At 37.3% G+C, this 20,506-nt stretch overlaps 1 protein-coding gene across 2 annotated transcripts in view; it reads left to right on the top strand.

Moving 5' to 3' along the window:
- The window catches only part of KDM1A (lysine demethylase 1A), a 64,309-nt gene that overhangs the window by 24,530 nt on the left and 19,273 nt on the right, over positions 1–20,506 (top strand). For both annotated transcript variants that reach the window (XM_032621373.1, XM_032621384.1), the window contains 6 exons: positions 9,337–9,470; positions 12,517–12,595; positions 13,164–13,256; positions 14,129–14,235; positions 15,807–15,888; positions 16,954–17,048. In XM_032621373.1, coding sequence (XP_032477264.1) covers positions 9,337–9,470; positions 12,517–12,595; positions 13,164–13,256; positions 14,129–14,235; positions 15,807–15,888; positions 16,954–17,048 — 590 coding nt within the window. The remainder of the gene's footprint in view (positions 1–9,336; positions 9,471–12,516; positions 12,596–13,163; positions 13,257–14,128; positions 14,236–15,806; positions 15,889–16,953; positions 17,049–20,506) is intronic.

Raw genomic sequence — 20,506 nt, forward strand, 5'->3', positions numbered from 1 at the left:
CATATCAGAATTGGGGGGAAATGATTTCATGGAATAGCAGTCCTATATACTCACTTCCCCCCTTCCTTTTTTCTGCCTAATTGATATATCCAGAAAGATCTAAATTAGTCCCTTAAATATTTAACTACTTTTACTGTGTTTTGAGAGAAAGCATTAGCCAATCAGACCATTAGAAAAGGCAATTATGCTTTAGCATGACTGCATTTTGAAAGGTGATGCTGGAAATTTCCTGTGTTAAGTGGTGAGAAAGAGGAATTGAACAGAGGGCAAGATTGGTATGTAGGCAGCCTTGTGGCTTTTAAAAAATTTAGGTAACATCTTTGAAATATTCTGAATTTCCAGAATACCAGACTCTGTTAAGTACACACAAACACCAAAGTATAAAACTGTATTCCAGAGCCAAGTGTAAATACTTCTGAATTATATGTACTACTGCTACTTTTAATCAGGATATTATACTGAAGACAATTGTATTCTGTAAGGTTCTTCCCTCTAAAGGAGATACTTGAGTTAGATTATCCAGAGTGGTTTGTTAGTTCATTTTGAAATATTTTATAGAAAGAATGTTTTGATTTAGCTTCTGAGCAGTTTAAGTTCCAAATTAACATTTTTTGTTTCCTTGGAAAAAAGTTAGATTTTTTCATCTTGCACACTTTTCACCTTGATTTTGATAATGGTTTCCTTCTTTGGGATAGTAATTTTCATCCCTAAAAACCAGAAGGAAGGCAATAATTACTGAGTTTTTAGGGACCATTTTTCATTTTTTAAAAATTTATTTTTAAGAATAATTGGGGTTGTTTTCCGATGTTATATAGAAGAGAGATGGAGAACAGTATTATTCCACATATACATTAATGTTACAACTTTTGGCTTCTTTAATTCCTTTTGTTAAACTTTTGATGTTTGATTCAAAGATAATTTAAAACTGTCATAACTGATATAAAATTTCTTAGTTGTTACATATTTCCCAAATTAGCCAACTATATTGGAGCGATTTCTGTTGATAAGAACACTTGGAATGAGGAACCAAATATAATGTAAAATTTAGTGCTTTTTCCCCACATGATTTTTCTGGCTGTCATTGACAATAGTATTTTGCAGTAGGATTGATGTTCATTGACCACTTATTAAACATATATAGAGAAGATAATATAGCTAAGAAAGAAAACTACCCTGTTTTGGGGAGGGAGAAGTAGAGTTTACAGAGTTCATTGGTTGTCTTATTAATAGTATACACTCATGAAATATACCAAGAAGTACCCTATTAAGAGGTATTTGGTCCAAATACTCAGGATTATTGGGTAGATAATGCTTCTTATAAATGTGACATGTTTTGGGACTTGGCTTTGTTTTTTGTTTGTTTATTTTGATTTGGGGGTACAGGACTGGGGACATCAGAGCTGTATAGTTGGGGCTTCCCTGGTGGTGCAGTGGTTAAGAATCTGCCTGCCAACGCAGGGGACATGGGTTTGATCCCTGGTCTGGGAAGATCCCACATGCCGCGGAGCAAGTCCACGTGCAGCAACAAAGATCCAACACAGCCAAAAAATAAATTAAAAAAAAAAAGCTGTATAGTTTTAGAAGCTTTCAAATTACTGAAATAACCTATACGTCTGATAGTCAGCATTTCTTCTTTTCATGCCTTAATTTCATGCTTCACCCTCCACAATATGGCTGTTACTGATTATTTTTTTCCTTAAGGAGTAATTAATTCTCCTGACAGTCTTTAATTTTAGGTTGAGATTCATTAAATGTGAGGATTATTGATTTGATCTACTGTTGTGAATACAGTATTTGTGCCCTCATAATCTATTGTGAATGGATGAATTTTTCTTCTTGTCTCCAACAACAGTATTTCTTAATGTACAGCCCACAGTAGCATTAGACATTTTTGCTTAACCTCTTGTTAACCATTATTTTTTCCTAGATAGTGTTTGGATGTCTTTGTGAAAACAACACCTCAATAGCTTAGCTATAATTTTCTAAGTTACATCTTTACCTGCTTTGTTCTTCTTCTTCTTCTTTTTTTAAACATCTTTATTGGAGTATAATTGCTTTACAATGGTGTGTTAGTCTCTGCTTTATAACAAAGTGAATCAGCCGTACATATACATATATCCCCATATCTCCTCCCTCTTGCATCTCCCTCCCACCCTCCCTATGCCACCGCCGTATCCCACCCCTCTAGGTGGTCACAAAGCACCGAGCTGATCTCCCTGTGCTATGTGGCTGCTTCCCACTAGCTATGTTTTCCATTTGATAGTATATATAAGTTCGTGCCACTCTCTCACTTCATCCCAGCTTAGCTTTCCCCCTCCCCGTGTCCTCAAGTCCATTCTCTACGTCTGTGTCTTTATTCCTGTACTGCCCTTGGGTTCTTCAGAACCTTTTTTAGATTCCATATTATATGTGTTAGCATATGGTATTTATTTTTCTCTTTCTGCCTTACTTCACTCTGTATGACAATCTCTATGTCCATCCACCTCACTACAAATAACTCAATTTCGTTTCTTTTATGGCTGAGTAATATTCCATTGTATATATGTGCCACATCTTTATCCATTCATCTGTCGATGAACACCTAGGTTGCTTCCATGTCCTGGCTGTTGTAAATAGAGCTGCAATGAACATTGTGGTACATGACTTTTTTTGAATTATGGTTTTCTCAGGGTATATGCCTAGTAGTGGGATTGCTGGGTTGTATGGTAGTTCTATTTTTAGTTTTTTAAGGAACCTCCATACTGTTCTCCATAGTGACTATATCAATTTACATTCCCACCAACAGTGCAAGAGGGTTCCCTTTTCTCCACACCCTCTCCAGCATTTATTGTTTGTAGATTTTTTTGATGATGGCCATTCTGACTGGTGTGAGGTGATACCTCATTGTAGTTTGGATTTGCATTTCTCTAATGATTAGTGATGTTGAGCATCCTTTCGTGTGTTTGTTGGCAATCTGTATATCTTCTTTGGAGAAATGTCTATTTAGGTATTCTGCCCGTTTTTGGATTGGGTTGTTTGTTTTTTTGATATTGAGCTGCATGAGCTGCTTGTAAATTTTGGAGATTAATCCTTTGTCAGTTGCTTCATTTGCAAATATTTTCTCCCGTTCTGAGGGTTGTCTTTTCATCTTGTTTATGTTTTCCTTTGCTGTGCAAAAGCTTTTAAGTTTCATTGGGTCCCATTTGTTTATTTTTGTTTTTATTTCCATTTCTCTAGGAGGTGGGTCAAAAAGGATCTTTCTGTGATTTATGTCATAGAGTGTTCTACCTAGGTTTTCCTCTAAGCATTTTATAGTGTCTGGCCTTACATTTAGGTCTTTAATCCATTTTGAGTTTATTTTTTTGTATGGTGTTAGGGGGTGTTCTAATTTCATTCTTTTACATGTAGCTGTCCAGTTTTCCCAGCACCACTTATTAAAGAGGCTGTCTTTTCTCCATTGTATATTCTTGCTCCCTTTATCAAAAATAAGGTAACCATATGTGCGTGGGTTTATCTCTGGGCTTTCTATCCTGTTCCATTGATCTATATTTCTGTTTTTGTGCCAGTACCATACTGTCCTGATTACTGTAGCTTTGTAGTATAGTCTGAAGTCAGGGAGCCTGATTCCTCCAGCTCCGTTTTTCTTTCTCAAGATTGCTTTGGCTATTTGGGGTCTTTTGTGTTTCCATACAAATTGTGAAATTTTTTGTTCTAGTTCTGTGAAAAATGCCATTGGTAGTTTGATAGGGATTGCATTGAATCTGTAGATTGCTTTGGGTAGTATAGTCATTTTCACAATGTTGATTCTTCCAATCCAAGAACATGGTATATCTCTCCATCTGTTTGTATTGTCTTTAATTTCAGTGTCTTATAGTTTTCTGCATACAGGTCTTTTGTCTCCTTAGGTAGGTTTATTCCTAGGTATTTTATTCTTTTAGTTGCAGTGGTAAATGGGAGTGTTTCCTTAATTTCTCTTTCAGATTTTTCATCATTAGTGTGTAGGAATGCAAGAGATTTCTGTGCATTAATTTTGTATCCTGATACTTTACCACATTCATTGATCTCCTCTAGTAGTTTTCTGGTAGCATCTTTAGGATTCTCTGCAAACAGTGACAGCTTTACTTCTTTTCTGATTTGGATTCCTTTTATTTCTTTTTCTTCTCTGATTGCTGTGGCTAAAACCTCCAAAACTATGTTGAATAATACTGGTGAGAGTGGGCAACCTTGTCTTGTTCCTGATCTTGGAGGAAATGGTTTCAGTTTTTCACCATTGAGAACGATGTTGGCTGTGGGTTTGTCATGTATGGCCTTTATTATGTTGAGGTAAGTTCCCTCTATGCCTACTTTCTGGAGGGTTTTTATCATAAATGGGTGTTGAATTTTGTCGAAAGCTTTTTCTGCATCTATTGAGATGATCATGTGGTTTTTCTCCTTCAATTTGTTAATATGGTATATCACATTGATTGATTTGCATATGTTGAAGAATCCTTGCATTCCTGGGATAAACCCCACTTGATCATGGTGTATGATTCTTTTAATGTGCTGTTGGATTCTGTTTGCCAGTATTTTGTTGAGGATTTTTGCATCTATGTTCATCAGTGATATTGGCCTGTAGTTTTCTTTCTTTGTGACATCTTTGTATGGTTTTGGTATCAGGGTGATGGTGGCCTTGTAGAATGAGTTTGGGAGTGATCCTCCCTCTGCTGTATTTTGGAAGAGTTTGAGAAGGATAGATGGTAGCCCTTCTCTAAATGTTTGATAGAATTTGCCTGTTTAGCCATCTGGTCCTGGGCTTTTGTTTGTTGGAAGATTTTTTTTTTTTTTTTTTTTTTTGCGGTACGCAGGCCTCTCACTGTTGTGGCCTCTCCCATTGCGGAGCACAGGGTCTGGACGTGCAGGCCCAGCGGCCATGGCTCACGGGCCCAGCCGCTCCACGGCATGTGGGATCCTCCCAGACCGGGGCACGAACCCGCGTCCCCTGAATCGGCAGGCAGACTCCCAACCACTGCGCCACCAGGGAAGCCCTGTTGGAAGATTTTTAATCACAGTTTCAATTTCACTGCTTGTGATTGGTCTGTTTATATTTTCTATTTCTTCCTGGTTCAGTCTCGGAAGGTTGTGCTTTTCTAACAATTTGTCCATTTCTTCCAGGGTGTCCATTTTATTGGTATATAGTTGCTTGTAGTAATCCCTCATGATCGTTTGTATTTCTGCAGTGTCAGTTGTTACTTCTTTTTCATTTCTTATTCTGTTGATTTGAGTCTTCTGCCTTTTTTTCTTGAGTCTGGCTAATGGTTTATCGATTTTGTTTATCTTCTCAAAGAACCAACTTTTAGTTATATTGATCTTTGCTATTGTTTCCTTCATTTCTTTTTCATTTATTTCTCATCTGATCTTTATAATTTCTTTCCTTCTGCTAATTTTGGGGTTTTTTTGTTCTTCTTTCTCTAATTGCTTGAGGTGTAAGTTTAGGTGGTTTATTTGAGATGTTTCTTGTTTCTTGAGGTAGGATTGTATTGCTATAAACTTCCCTCTTAGAACTGCTTTTGCTGCATCCCATAGGTTTTGGGTCATCATGTTTTTATTGTCATTTGTTTCTAGGTATTTTTTGATTTCCCCTTTGATTTCTTCAGTGATCTCTTGGTTATTAAGTAGTGTATTGTTTAGCCTCCGTGTGTTTGTATTTTTTACAGATTTTTCCCTGTAATTGATATCTAGTCTCAACACTGTGGTCAGAAAAGATACTTGATATGATTTCAATTTTCTTAAATTTACTAAGGCTTGATTTGTGACCCAGTATATGATCTTTCCTGGAGCATGTTCCATGAGCACTTGAGCAGAAAGTGTATTCTGTTGTTTTTGGATGGAATGTCCTATAAATATCAATTAAGTCCATCTTGTTTAATGTATCATTTAAAGCTTGTGTTTCCTTAGTTCATTTTGGATGATCTGTCCATTGGTGAAAATGGGGTGGTAAAGCTTCCTACTATGATTCTGTTACTGTCGATTTCCTCTTTTATGGCTGTTAGCATTTGCCTTATGTATTGAGGTGATCCTCTGTTGGGTGCATAAATATTTACAATTGTTATATCTTCTTCTTGGATTGATCCCTTTATCATTATGTGTGTCCTTCTTTGTCTCTTGTAATGGTCTTTGTTTTAAAGTCTATTTTGTCTGATGTGAGAATTGCTACTCCAGCTTTCCTGTGATTTCCATTTGCATGGAATATCTTTTTCCATCCCCTCACTTTCAGTGTATGTGTCCCTAGGTGTGAAGTGGGTCTCTTGTAGACAGCATATATACGGGTCTTGTTTTTGTATCCATTCAGCCAGTCTGTGTCTTTTGGTGGGAGCGTTTATTCCATTTACATTTAAGGTAATTATCGATATGTGTGTTCCTGTGACCATTTTCTTAATTGTTTTTGGTTTGTTATTGTAGGTCTTTTCCTTCTCTTGTGTTTCCTGCCTAGAGAATTTCCTTTACCATTTGTTGTAAATCTGGTTTGGTGGTGCTGAATTCTCTTAGCTTTTGCTTGTCTGTAAAGGTTTTAATTTCTCCGTCAAATCTGAATGAGATCCTTGCTGGGTAGAGTAATCTTGGTTGTAGGTTTTTCCCTTTCATCCCTTTAAATATGTCTTGCCACTCCCATCTAGCTTGCAGAGTTTCTGCTGAAAGATCAGCTGTTAACCTTATGGGGATTCCCTTGTATGTTATTTGTTGTTTTTCCCTTGCTCCTTTTTTTTTTTTTTTTTTTTTTTTTGCGGTACGTGGGCCTCTCACTGTTGTGGCCTCTCCCATTGCGGAGCACAGGCTCCGGACGTGCGGGCTTAGCAGCCATGGCTCACAGGCCTAGCCGCTCCACGGCATGTGGGATCTTCCCGGACCGGGGCACAAACCCGTGTCCCCTGCATTGGCAGGCGGACTCTCAACCACTGCGCCACCAAGGAAGCCCTCCCTTGCTGCTTTTAATATTTTTTCTTTGTATTTAATTTTTGACAGTTTGATTAATATGTGTCTTGGTGTGTTTCTCCTTGGATTTATCCTTTATGTGACTCTCTGTGCTTCCTGGACTTGATTGACTATTTCCTTTTCCGTATTAGGGAAGTTTTCAAATATAATCTCTTCAAATATTTTCTCAGTCCCTTTCTTTTTCTCTTCTTCTTCTGGGACCCCTATAATTTGAATGTTGGTGCATTTAATGTTGTCCCAGAGGTCTCTAAGGCTGTCCTCAATTCTTCTCATTCTTTTCTCTTTATTCTGCTCTGCAGTAGTTATTTCCACTGTTTTATCTTCCAGGTCACTTATCTGTTCTTCTACCTCAGTTATTCTGCTATTGATTCCTTGTAGAGAATTTTTTTATTGCATTTATTGTGTTGTTCATCATTGTTTGTTTGCTCTTTAGTTCTTCTAGCTCTTTGTGAAACGATCCTTGTATTTTGTCCATTGTATTTCCAAGATTTTGGATCGTCTTTACTATCATTACTCTGAATTCTTTTTCAGGTAGACTGCCTATTTCCTCTTCATTTGTTTGGTCTGGTACATTTTTACCTTGTTCCTTCATCTGCTGTGTGTTTCTCTGTCTTCTCATTTTGCTTAACTTACTGTGTTTGGGGTCTCCTTTTTGCAGGCTGCAGGTTCGTAGTTCTTGTTGTTTTTGGTGTCTGCCTCTAGTGGCTAAGGTTGGTTCAGTGGGTTGTGTAGGCTTCCTGGTGGATGGGAGTAGTGCCTGTCTTCTGGTGGATGAGGCTGGATCTTGTCTTTCTGGTGGGCAGGACCACATCCGGTGGTGTGTTTTGGGGTATTTGTGACCTTATTATGATTTTTGGTAGCCTCTCTGCTAATGGGTGAGGTTGTGTTCCTGTCTTGCTAGTTGTTTGGCATAAGGTGTCCAGTACTGTAGATTGCTGGTTGTTCAGTGGAGCTGGGTCTTAGTGTTGAGATGGAGATCTCTGGGAGAGCTCTCGCCATTTGATATTATGTGGAGCTGGGAGGTCTCTGGTGGACCAATGTCCTGAACTCGGCTCTCCCACCTCAGATGCACAGGCCTGACATCCGGCTGGAGCACCAAGACCCTGTCAGCCACATGGCCAGGTATGTGGGGAGTTTCTTGCCTTTTGGGATGTCTGAGGTCTTCTGCCAGCGTTCAGTAGGTGTTCTGTAGGAGTTGTTCCACGTGTAGATGTATTTCTGATGTATTTGTGGGGAGGAAGGTGATCTCCACGTCTCACTCCTCCACCATATTGAAGGTCTCTGCCTTGTTATTTTTATTCTCCTAATCTTACTAATGCCTTTCCTTTAAAGTTGCTTCCATTATCAGTGCTTCCAACTTCTTGTTTTATGTGCTTTAAAATGATTAAATATGGATATCTGGTGCCTGTCTTGTTACTTATATAATTACTTCAGTGGTATTGAATTTTGAAACTCTTTAAATTGTTTCTTGATATGTTCAGAAGCTGATGGAAGTATATATTTGTAAGATCATCTTAGATAGAGAGTGCCGAATCCGAACCACTAGACCACCAGGGAGAGATCATCTTAGAAATAAAAGTAAAATATATGTGAATGTTTCTGAGGACATCTTATAAAGATGTACTTAACCATCAGCTTATAAAAATATCAATTTAATATCCAATTTTAAGAATTATACTTGTTATATAAGTTATATATATACTATGTATATATATTATTATATAGTACATGCAGTAAAATATTTTACTTGCAATATGTAGTAAAGCATTTCTAATGTTTCTGCCAGAAAAGGCGAATTCCTTGCTTTCTTTTGTCTCTTCATTGTAGTCTGCTTAGTTTCTTTCACTGCTTGCCAGCACTGAATTATGAGAACTGATGGATGGTGCCATTTATGAAATCATGTGTTGGTTATTAAACCTTAGAGTCCTCTTCATGTTCCCTGCTGTAGTCCTAAAAGAAGGCATGTGATTGTGTTTTTCACTCCATAACCTCTTTTGCTTTCGTTAGTGTATTTTCCTTTACTCTGGTTCTTTAGTTTTAAATTTTATTGTATATTATCAGTAATGCTAATTTTAATTAGAGTATCCTCCAATATTTTAAAGTTTTTTTGTGGATGAAGAAAATATTCTAAATGCCTTGTGCTTTATAAGGTATATTGTTTCACTCATTAGTTAACTGATTTTTGGAATGTTAAGCTGAAAAGAATGACTAAATCAGCTTTTGAGCAAATTGAAAGTTTTTTTAAAAAAGGAAGTGAGATCAGTCTGCAAATAAGGCAAAGCTTTACAGAGGTTCTTCAGGCAAGAAAGGAGTTTGAGGCATAATCATTATCCCTAGTTTTGTGTTCACTTTCACTTTTCCCAGAAGTCCTTTGCTTTTCTTTGTTAGGTGTGGAGGGTGCAGCTTTCCAGAGTAGACTTCCTCATGACCGGATGACTTCTCAAGAAGCAGCCTGTTTTCCAGATATCATCAGTGGACCACAGCAGACCCAGAAGGTTTTTCTGTTCATTAGAAACCGCACAGTAAGTTTCCAATCAGCTTTTTTCCACCTGAATTGTAAAAGGTACATATTACTTTTATATAGAATATGGGGGGGAAATAGGAAAGAATTTTTAAGTTATCTGTAATACTATTCCGAGATAACCACTGTTAAAAATTAGGCGTTTTTATCCTCCAGGTATTTTTTTAAAGGTATATTTAATTTTTGTTTTTACAAAATTGAGATCCTACTTCCATGCCTTCTTGGGATCCTTTTCTTTCCTCATAACCTCATAAACACACAATAAGAATCTTTACACACTTTTTTTTTTAATAATTCATTAAAAATAATCACTTTGTCTTTCCTTCCCAGGGTAAGAGAAACCCTTATTCTGTTCTTCTCATCTGGTTCATCTTCCTCCTTTGGCTAAATGATTGATTTTAATGTCGGCAAAATATTTTTTTGTCTGACAGTTGGGTCATACTTTAACTGTTGGGCATTTAAATGTCCATTTTTGCTTATTATAATGAAGCTCTGAACAGCTTTATACATTCTTGACTCTTATCTCTGGTTATTTCCTTAGGATAGAGTTCTAGAAGGAAAACTACCTGGTCAAAAAGTATGAACGCTTTTAAAGATTTGATACATGTTGTCAGATTGCTTCCCAGAGAGGCTGACCCAGTTGACACCCTCATTACCCTGTCCTGTTTTTGTGATTAAAACGGTGATAATCTGTGCTGCTGTAGTAGACCAAAATCATTTCATTTATTTTCCATTTCTTTGATTACTTAGACTGATCGCTTTTTTTTTTTTTTTTTTTTTTTTTGCGGTACACGGGCCTCTTACTGCTGTGGCCTCTCCCATTGCGGAGCACAGGCTCCAGACGCACAGGCTCAGCGGCCATGGCTCACGGGCCCAGCCGCTCTGCGGCATGTGGGGTCCTCCCGCACCGGGGCATGAACCCGTGTCGCCTGCATCGTCAGGCAGACTTTCAACCACTGCGCCACCAGGGAAGCCCCAGACTGATTGCTTTTTCACATTTATTAGTCATTTGTATTTCTTCTCTGAATTTTTCTTTAATGTCCTTTATTCATCAGAAATTCTTTATATACTATTCAGAACATATTCATTGTACTCTGGAGTGATACAAAGTAGAAGAAATTCATGTTGTAATTTCAGTTATTTTGGATATAGCTCAGAGATGTCTTTTTAGCCACCACTAACGTCTTTATTTTGACCATTACATTGCTAAACTACTGCTAAATTTGGATTGTTAAATGCCATTCATCTAGAGTGATTGGTAGGTTTTTGTAGTACAGAATAAAGGTTCTTTTTTGTGAAGGAAAATGGGTGATTTTTTTAAAGTGAATGGAAAATTCTTAATGTGCATTTCTGAGGCTGATTTGTCTTATAATTGAATCAGCTTCTTTGTGTAGCATGTCAACATTTGTTCTAAGTGGATTTCAGACAAAATTGTCATTTTTTTGTTTCATCCTGAGGGGAGTTTTTACTTTTTACTTGAATTTGAGTGGTGGATTTATAGTGATCTCTGTTTTCTCTGATTCATTACCTGTGACCAGAAATCCAGATTTGGGGAAGGACTAGCCCAGGCTAGAGTTGTGGTCTCTGGCTATAAAACGGAACTTAAGTCATTCTTTCCTGTAAGAATTGTGTCAGTTCTCTCGTGTTAAACTGCATCTTTTGCTTCCAGATTTTAAAACCACAACTTTAGGATTATTCAACTAGAACCTATGACCTGACCTTTATATTACAAGATGGAAGGAGGAAGAAGGCTTGTGTTGAGGAGTGATGGACTTGGGCCCACTGTGTGCTTGAGGAATTCCATTTTCCTTTGACAGTGGCCACAGAGAAAAGCAGAGGGTCCATATGGATTTGGTCATATCTCTTTGTAATTGAATTTATTTACACTTTTTTTTTTTTTTTTTTTTTTTTTTTTTTGCGGTACGCGGGCCTCTCAGTTGTGGAGCGCAGGCTCCAGACGCGCAGGCTCAGTGGCCATGGCTCACAGGCCTAGCCGCTCTGCGGCATGTGGGATCTTCCCAGACCAGGGCACAAACCCATGTCCCCTGCATCGGCAGGCGGACTTTCAATCACTGTGCCACTAGGGAAGCCCTGAATTTATTTACACTTTAGTTCCTTCTTTGAAACTTGTTTATGGAGCAGTCTTTATTAACTTTTAGCTAAGATGTAAATATGATGGTATTCAGCTGGTCTTACATTTTGTAGATATATATTCAGTTTGAAAAGAATTCATGTTAGAGCCCATTGATTGTACCATAATATTTTTTATTCCTCATCTTACTGGTTTTTCAGCAGTATTCAAAATGATTGACTCCTCCTTTCTTAAATACACAGCTCCCTTAGCTTAACACATTATTCTAGTTTTTCTCCTGCCTCCCTGGTTGTCTTCTCTGAATGCTTTATAGCCTTATCCTTAACAACAGGCCACTATGTGAACTGGTTAGAGTTCCTTAAGGTCCTCTCCTCTCTCCCCTGTTTTTTCCCACTAGGAGCCCTGTTCTACACACTTGGCTTCAGTTATCACCCATAAGCAAGTGGCTCTAAACCTTAACTCTCCTCTGAACCCCAGCTATGTATCTAGATGCCAGTCTTTCACCTCCTCTTGTTGTCTTGAAACTTAACTCATTATCTCTTATTTCAGTGTCCCTCATTCAGTGAATGGCATACCAACTCATTTAGTTGTGCAAGCCCAAAACTGAGGAGTTATCCTTTGCACACACACCTCCCCACATATCTGATTGATCATTTGATTTTGTATCTACTCGGTCTCTGGAGTTATCTAACCCAGGTTTAAATTCTTGTTGCTCCCCAGCTGTATGATCTTGGCAAGTTACTAGGCAGGCTAAATTATCTCCTAGCTTCTTTAATAATTCACTCATTTGACATAGTTTTGTGTTTCATTAGTTTCTTTGTCAGGAATATAACCCTTACTGTTTCACTGAAAGGAAAACCTATATTTGAGGATTTAAAGTTAAAAAGATATTTTAAAGTGATCAAATGGTATATGTCTATTTGATTGTAATACAGTTTCTATCATTTAAATACAGTTGCAGTTGTGGTTAGATAATCCAAAGATTCAGCTGACCTTTGAAGCTACTCTCCAACAATTAGAAGCGCCTTACAACAGTAAGTAGTGTGTTCATGGTTCCTTGATAATGAATTTGATAATGAATTTTCATCTTCTTGTGCTATGCAAAAATGAGCCTTGCAGCAAAACTATTTTGTGTGTTTGTAATTGTTTTTCTGATTTTTTAATTGTGTTGACAGGTGAGTGAGTTCAGAGATTGCTAATAATTTCTCCAGACCTATGTTCCAGCTTTAATCCACATAGTACTTTGCTGGCATTCAGCCTGTCTATCTGGCTTTCTCATTTCCCACTTGCCACCAGCAGTCTTGTAAAGTTTTTGCCAAAGTAAATGAGCATAATACTACTTTTAAAAGGGTTGGTTTTGTCCTTCATTTCATCTGTAATGGGATGTCATTTTTAAAAATTCGAAATTATGTGATATGCATTTTGGACTACCACACAGATTAATAGTTCTAAGAATCACTTTTCTAAAGGAGTCACATGACTTGAAGCTTATAGAAAAGATGAATAGAATGACTTCATGATGGAGAAATAGAAGAAGAGTTAAGAGTTTTCCATTTAAAGTGCTAAAAAGATAAACATGTTTTAAAATCCATTTTTCTGTAGGTGATACCGTGCTTGTCCACCGAGTTCACAGTTATTTAGAGCGTCACGGTCTTATCAACTTCGGCATCTATAAGAGGATAAAGCCCCTCCCAAGTAAGGACCTGGCCAATGAATTTTATGGTTTTAAATTAGGTTCCAGCAGGCTTTTTAGCATTTTATTTTGATTTCTAAATCCATATTTAGAACCAAAATATTCCCAAGTTTATCTTCTTGTAAGTCAAATTTAAAGTAAAATCTCTTTGTAAATGTGAATTTCCTATAATTTCTGGTTTGATAAATACTTGGTAAAAGATACTGAATTTCCAATTTAAGAAAAAACAATTAAAGTAAAATTTATGAAAAAAATCAGTTATAAAGTAGGAAGTTTGTTTTCTCTCATTAACCAGTTCTTTAATGCAATGCTAAAGGTTGCATTTTTATTTTTTAAATGCTTTTTACCCCTTTAATGGTGTCTGGATAATGTCTGCCAGGAATCAGAAGATAGGGATATTTTGAGAATTAACACATCTATCTATTTATAATATATATTTATGCTTTAATAATTTTTCATAAAAGGAAACTAAAGACTGCAGAAGTAGAGCTTAAAGAAAATAGCTTTAAGAATCGATTGGTTGACTGCTCAAATTGTCCTAAGTATAATTGTGAGGTAAATGTGGGAGATTATTCATAATAAATTAACCGAGGGTCACAGACGCTGAAGCACATGGCTGAGGTAATGAAAAAGTAAATCTTAAGATAAAGGGTTTCATTTATGAATTTTCAACATTGAATTAAAGTTTCTAAGTTTCAGATATTTACTAATTTGTATTCATATAGTTTTCATATTTTGAAAATAACTCTGAATTGTTACTTTGTGAGACATCATAACATGTTAAGAACCTAGAAATTTTCTTGATAAAAAAATAACAAATAACTCTTAAACCTACAACAAAGTATTTTAATTTTTGTTCATTTTTTAATTTTAGCTAAAAAGACAGGAAAGGTAATCATTATAGGCTCTGGGGTCTCGGGCTTGGCAGCAGCTCGTCAGTTACAAAGTTTTGGAATGGATGTCACACTTCTGGAAGCCAGGGTAAGAATTTTATTTTGGGTTTAGAAGCCCAGCTTAATGGAAATATGGTAAGGAAATTATCTGTTGCAAATTAAGGAATCTTACAAATTGAACTAAACCAAACTGATTTAAATAATACTCAAAGTATTTTGACAGTGTTAACTACATTGGATAAAGCATTTTTGACAGTAAAACTTTGCAGAGTGCTCAGTGAGTATTTAGAGTTTATAAATAATCCATATAGCCCTTTGATGTATATTTTCAGGTCATTGTTTCTTGCAGCTAACTTTCAATTTGGGGGCTTTCTCGGGCATACCCTTTACAGGATGCAGTTATTTTTAGTGGTGGGACAGAGTGAATTGTATTCTGTTTGATTGTAAACGGAAAGGAGTTGCTTCTCAGACAGCAGCCATCTTTTACAGCCTGGTGAAGCCAAGATATTGGCTCCTTATCATGAGTCCTAGAGAGAGAAATGGAAACTGAAAGAGGGTGGGGATGATGGCACAGAGTGGAAAAAAAGAACATCCCATTAGGATGTTACTATTCAAATCATTTTCATGAGTAATTTTTGAGATTTATTATTTTTCAGTGGCTTAAAGACCTCCCTTGACTCCTACCATTTAAAGAAACAAAAACCAAACAAAACACTTCTAACATAACCTGAACAATCTAAAATTTTATAAAAGCTTTCAAAATGTTTTGTGCAGAGCAATCTAAATTGCTTTTTACAAATTCCTAATTTTTTAAAATGTTCTTTTCAAATAGAGTATGGAGAGATCAAAATTAAATAATTCCTGATACAGTCTTACTTTAATATTTTTTTCATTAATTCAGAAAACATTTGTGTGCCCTCTGTCTCCTATGTACAAAGAATACAGCAAGGAATAATGGGATCATTATGATTCCTACCCATGTGTGCAGGTTTTTGTTTTGCTTTTTTTCATTTGTTTGTTTGGAGTTTACAGAGTACTCTCATGTAATCCATGACTGAAGTATCACCGCAGCTCAGTAAGATTTCCCCATACTTGAAAATCTACAGTCAGCAAAGATAACACTTGGGCCTGTGTAGAAATGAGAGGTATTGTCAACAGTTCATGCTCAGTAGACACTCTGCCCTTGGGCATGGGGCTGCACTGGAGAGGCATTTGTCAGATAGATATGAAATCATTCACAGCTGACTTTGACACTGTGGGGCAAGAGTCAGAACATGATGGTAGAAAAATGGCCTTTAGTGTTGAAATTTGTGAACAGATATTTTCTATGTGAGTGGCCCTTGCTCAGCCTGTACAACTGGCGTTAGAGACATTAGGGTAGGTGGCTAATAGTACCAGTAACTAAGTATGTCTTCTGGGTGTCAAATTGTTTCCTACCTCACATAACTTAATTCTGTTCCTTTTATATGTCATTCATTACCTACCACTCTCTCAAATAGTTAAAAGTTCATTTGCTCTTTGTGCTCACATTGTACTCCATGTAAACTCTAACTACACCTTTCTTTTTAAGTTATCAAAGAGCCCTGAGATGGTACCTTGCCAGGTTATTATGGTTAAACTAGAATTTATGACTTTAGCCATTTAATTTCTGAAAAACAGGATCGTGTGGGTGGACGAGTTGCTACATTTCGCAAAGGAAACTATGTAGCTGATCTTGGAGCCATGGTAGTAACAGGTCTTGGTAAGTAGTTCTTAGTTTTGTGCTGTAATACAAGGTCTGAGACTCATAAAATTGTTTAATCTTACATATATATATATATATGTATGTATGTTTTTTTTTTTTTTTTTTTTTGGCTGCGTTGGGTCTTTGTTGCTGCGCGCGGGCTTTCTCTAGTTGCTGCGAGCAGGGGCTACTCTTTGCTGCGGTGCGCGTGCTTCTCATTGCAGTGGCATCTCTTGCTGTGGAGCACGGGCTCTAGGTGCACCAGCTTCGGTAGTTGTGGCACACGGGCTCTAGAGCGCAGGCTCAGTAGTGTGGCACATGGGCTTAGTTCCTTCTTGGCATGTGGGATCTTCCCGGACCAGGGGTCAAACCCTTGTTGCCTGCATTGGCCGGCAGATTCTTAACCACTGCGCCACCAGGGAAGTCCCTGTTTAATCTTATATTTTAAAGCTATAGATTAAAAAAAAAAAAAGCTATAGATACAATTTTAAAATATATTGGTTAGGATACTGTTCTCAGTATTAGTGAGAGATAAATTGACAAATAGTCTTCCTGAAAAGATACATCAATATGAGCATAATTTAAAATGTACATAGATTTTAACCTAGCGGATCCAGTTCTAGGAAATTATCCTAAGAAGATAGACAACTGGACAGTGACGTAGCAGATGTTAGAAACCACAGATTAAAAGATTAAATTATTATACAATGAGAACTATGCAGCCACTAAAAATTATGTAGCTGCATATTAACATGAAATTATGTCCACATTTGTTGCTAAGTTGGAAAAAGATCACAGAACAGTACATGTGTTATGATCCTTTTGTATGTATATGTCTGTAATTTTATGCACATAAAATCTAGAAGGGTCTGTAATGTTAACTAATTTTTGGTAATAGGTAATGTTTTGCTTTCTTCTTTATGCTTAACTTAAATATTTATTTTACTTTGGGCATTTTGTTGATATATAATTCATGTACCCTAAGGTTTGATATTTTAAATTTTGAGTAAAAATATTTTTGCATTGAGGTTTTTGTTCTCTTTTCATAGGTATGTTGAATTTAATTGTTGGAGTTTTTTCTAGGAGGGAATCCCATGGCTGTGGTTAGCAAGCAAGTAAATATGGAACTGGCCAAGATCAAGCAAAAATGCCCACTTTATGAAGCTAATGGACAAGCTGTAAGTTGACAACAAACTGCTTTTCACAATTTCTTTGGTTCAGTCGAAAACAATTTTGGGGAAATATGTGAATGAATATGCACACATATAAATATGAACTGAGAGTAGAAATGGTGTGACATTATTGTGATTGTTTCTTAACTCTGAGCTGTATAGGAAGGGGTTATACATGCCTTTTTAGGCATTTATCTTTAAATAATGAAGATTAGGCTAGCTAGCCTGTTGAGTTTTTTAGTTTTTGATGGGCTAATAGCGAAATGGCGGTACTAACCTGATGCTTAGGTAGGTAAGGGTGTTTGTTGATCAGAGGCCTAGGAGCTTCCTGTGGTTGGTATGATAGTGTGGAAGTGATATTCAGTATGGGAGAGTGAGAGTGTTTTAACAGCTGTATTATAGGTTATGTAAGTCAGTCCTAATTTTTAGGGGTCTGTGAAACTCAAAAGTTTGTATTCAGTAGAATTTTTGCCAACTCCCCTGTTAGGAGTGAGGGAGTCTACAATTCTCAGGCTGTAAACACACTATCATCTTTATATTTGAAGGAGGAGAAGCTTGCTATGTATATGGCAGTTTAGCCTACTGTTATTAAAAGTGGTTAGATTCCGACTCCAGAATTTTGTGTGATAGGTCCCATGGGACATCCTCACCTTTTCCTGTCTATCTTTAGGATATGCAGTTCATATCAGAGAAGTACAAACTTTTAGGAAATGTTTTGGTTCCCATCCCCACCATTCTGGATCCATATTTCCTCCCAGGGCTTTTTGGGGGGTGAGGGGAAAGGGCGGGCAGCCTTCTGGCAAAATAAACGAAGTAGAAAGGAAAAGGATGAAGTAGAGGTTAATTCAACAATTCTATAAACTTCTATTTACCCTGCAAAGACCTGTAAAAGATAAAGAGATAAGACAGTCCCTGCCATGTAAGACCCTGTAGTCTGGTGGTACTTGTACACAAATAATTATCTTTTCCCACCTTTTTATTATAGAAATTTTCAAACATATACAAAAGTAGAAAGAGTACTATAATGGACTCCCATTTTTCCAGTCTTGTTGAGAGCAGGGGAAGTGACATGACCAGATAGGTGTTTAAGGTAGATAGACAGTAATTTAGAGAATTGAATTGAGGAAGCAGGGTCTCTGAAGTAGATACTACATTAGTCCTCAAGAAGTAATGGAATCCAAACCAAAGATTATCACTGATCTTGGAGACACTATCTTTTTCTTTAGACTTTCCTGAATGTAGAGCAGGTTCATTTAGTCTTTCTAACAGTAAAAAGTGAGGGTTTTTTTCCTAGTAGAGATATCCAAAGAAATTGTCTGCTTTCTTGGTATTAGATAAGCTGTAAAACATTTTTTAAAACACTTGTCTCTAAATAACATACCAATATTTGCTGAAGTGTGGCCTATAGCCAGCTGCCAATCCATGAACTCTTGGTTACTAGTATGGGATGAGATTAATATCTTGTGCCAGAATGTAAATAAACCACATCATTTAACCACGATGTTTGTTCAGATGATGACTTTTTTTTTTTGGTAACAAGACTTTGTCAACGAAAGAAGTGGTGGTGCATTTAGTTTATGTTCTGGCATAAGCTCCTTATCTCACCAGGACCAGCCCTTTGAGTAGCATTTTGGTACACAGTTGTTAAGCTGGTGTGTGGTTTTCAGCATTTTGTTGTCATTCAACTCTGATCTTTATAGGATTTTTCTAGGTTTGTTTGTTTGTATTTGGTGAAGCAGCCAAATGGTAAGGAGGATTCTTTAAGCATTCTCAAATTTGGGAAAAAATTCTTTGCAGCTTTGAGTTCTGCTTGCCTTAAGTTAGTCAATCAAACATGAGAAGACGTATTAATATTTTTTAATCATGCTGTTCCCAGTGGTCTAGCTCAGAGTAGGAATGGACAACCGGTGACCAGTAGACTGGCTTTTGGCTTATATGACAAGCACTAAGAGCTTATAGCCTGGTTAATTTATGCTTATAATCACAGATATGTGGCGTGGCTTTAGAAATCTAAGGAATAGCTCAGTCAGTTGCTTCATTCTCCCATTTTGCAGGGGAAGAATCTAAAGCACATGCATGTTTCCCTGAGATCATTATAGTCAATAAGTTGTAGAGCCAAGGTCCGTTGTCTGGTGTTGCAGCTTTAATGCCCGCACTTGTTCTGTTCTGCCCAGCTGATAGTTCAGGGAAGGTGGGGCAGGGGTGAGTGTGCAGTTCTGACTGCCAGTGTGACTGCATCAGCTGAGTCTCCTTCTCAGAGAGCTTTCTTTTAATAGTTATTCTAAGGAGGCCCACCTAGAGTGATGATATTCACTCAGCCATTGATTTTTCTTCAGTGAACCGTTGAACGAAATGGGATGTGTTCCTCCATTCTCTGTGGATAGCCTCAGTGGAAAAGAGGGTGATTGATTTGATGGTTCTGTTGTTAGTACATAGAAATTAATTATTCCATCCTATACAAGGCCAGAAGTTAACTCAGAGTTATTAATATCATTTGTAATATTGTCTTAAGGACATATCACCATACTCAGCCATTTTGCTGCTATAGAAAAAAAATCATGTAGTAAGTGGTTTTTGTTTTGTTACCTTGTTATTGTTTTAATAACAGTCACAAGAATCCCTGAAAGAGTTTGCCTCTCTCTTCTCTCTGGTCCTGGACTGGCAGCTAGTATATTGAGCTTGTATGTTTGTTTTTGACAAAGGAAGCTTATTTTATGGCTTTGGTTTACTAGAACAGGGCTTTCTAATCTGGTTCTACTATAGGATATTCTTATAAATAGAAGTATCTTCCAAGCCTATAAAAACAATCAGAGGGCTTCCCTGGTGGCGCAGTGGTTGAGAGTCCGCCTGCCGATGCAGGGGACACGGGTTCATGCCCCGGTCTGGGAAGATCCCACATGCCGCGGAGCGGCTGGGCCCGTGAGCCATGGCCGCTGAGCCTGCGCGTCCGGAGCCTGTGCTCCGCAACGGGAGAGGCCACAACAGTGAGAGGCCCGCGTACCGCAAAAACAAAACAAAACAAAATAATCAGAGCTAATAAAGCAGGTGCCCTCGGATTAACTGATGATGGAGTTATCCTCTGAATTATGCAGTTTTAAATAGATATGGGTACGGTTGGGAAATAGGGTAATTCATATCTCAGGAGCATTTTGGGAGTCACCAGTGAGAGGACTGAAAACATGGATTGGTGGGGGAGACTGGAGAAATGACTGTGAGTGTTTTCTGCATCTCCTATATAGCTAGTAACTTGGGGGCTTTAGATTCTAGTTTTGTGTTTGACTTTTTTTGAGTAATGAAAAGGTATCTGAAGTGAGTGAGTGTGTAAGAGAGAGAGACTCTGTGTGTGTGTGTGTGTGTGATTATTAAGTGAGATCAAAAGACTCAGTAACTACTTAGAGAAACAGAACCTGATTATGAGGAAGAAAGATAACACTTGAAAGGTAACGCATGCCAGGCTTCTTAGA

Source organism: Phocoena sinus, chromosome 1 (assembly GCF_008692025.1).
Source record: "Phocoena sinus isolate mPhoSin1 chromosome 1, mPhoSin1.pri, whole genome shotgun sequence".
Lineage (NCBI taxonomy): Eukaryota > Metazoa > Chordata > Mammalia > Artiodactyla > Phocoenidae > Phocoena > Phocoena sinus.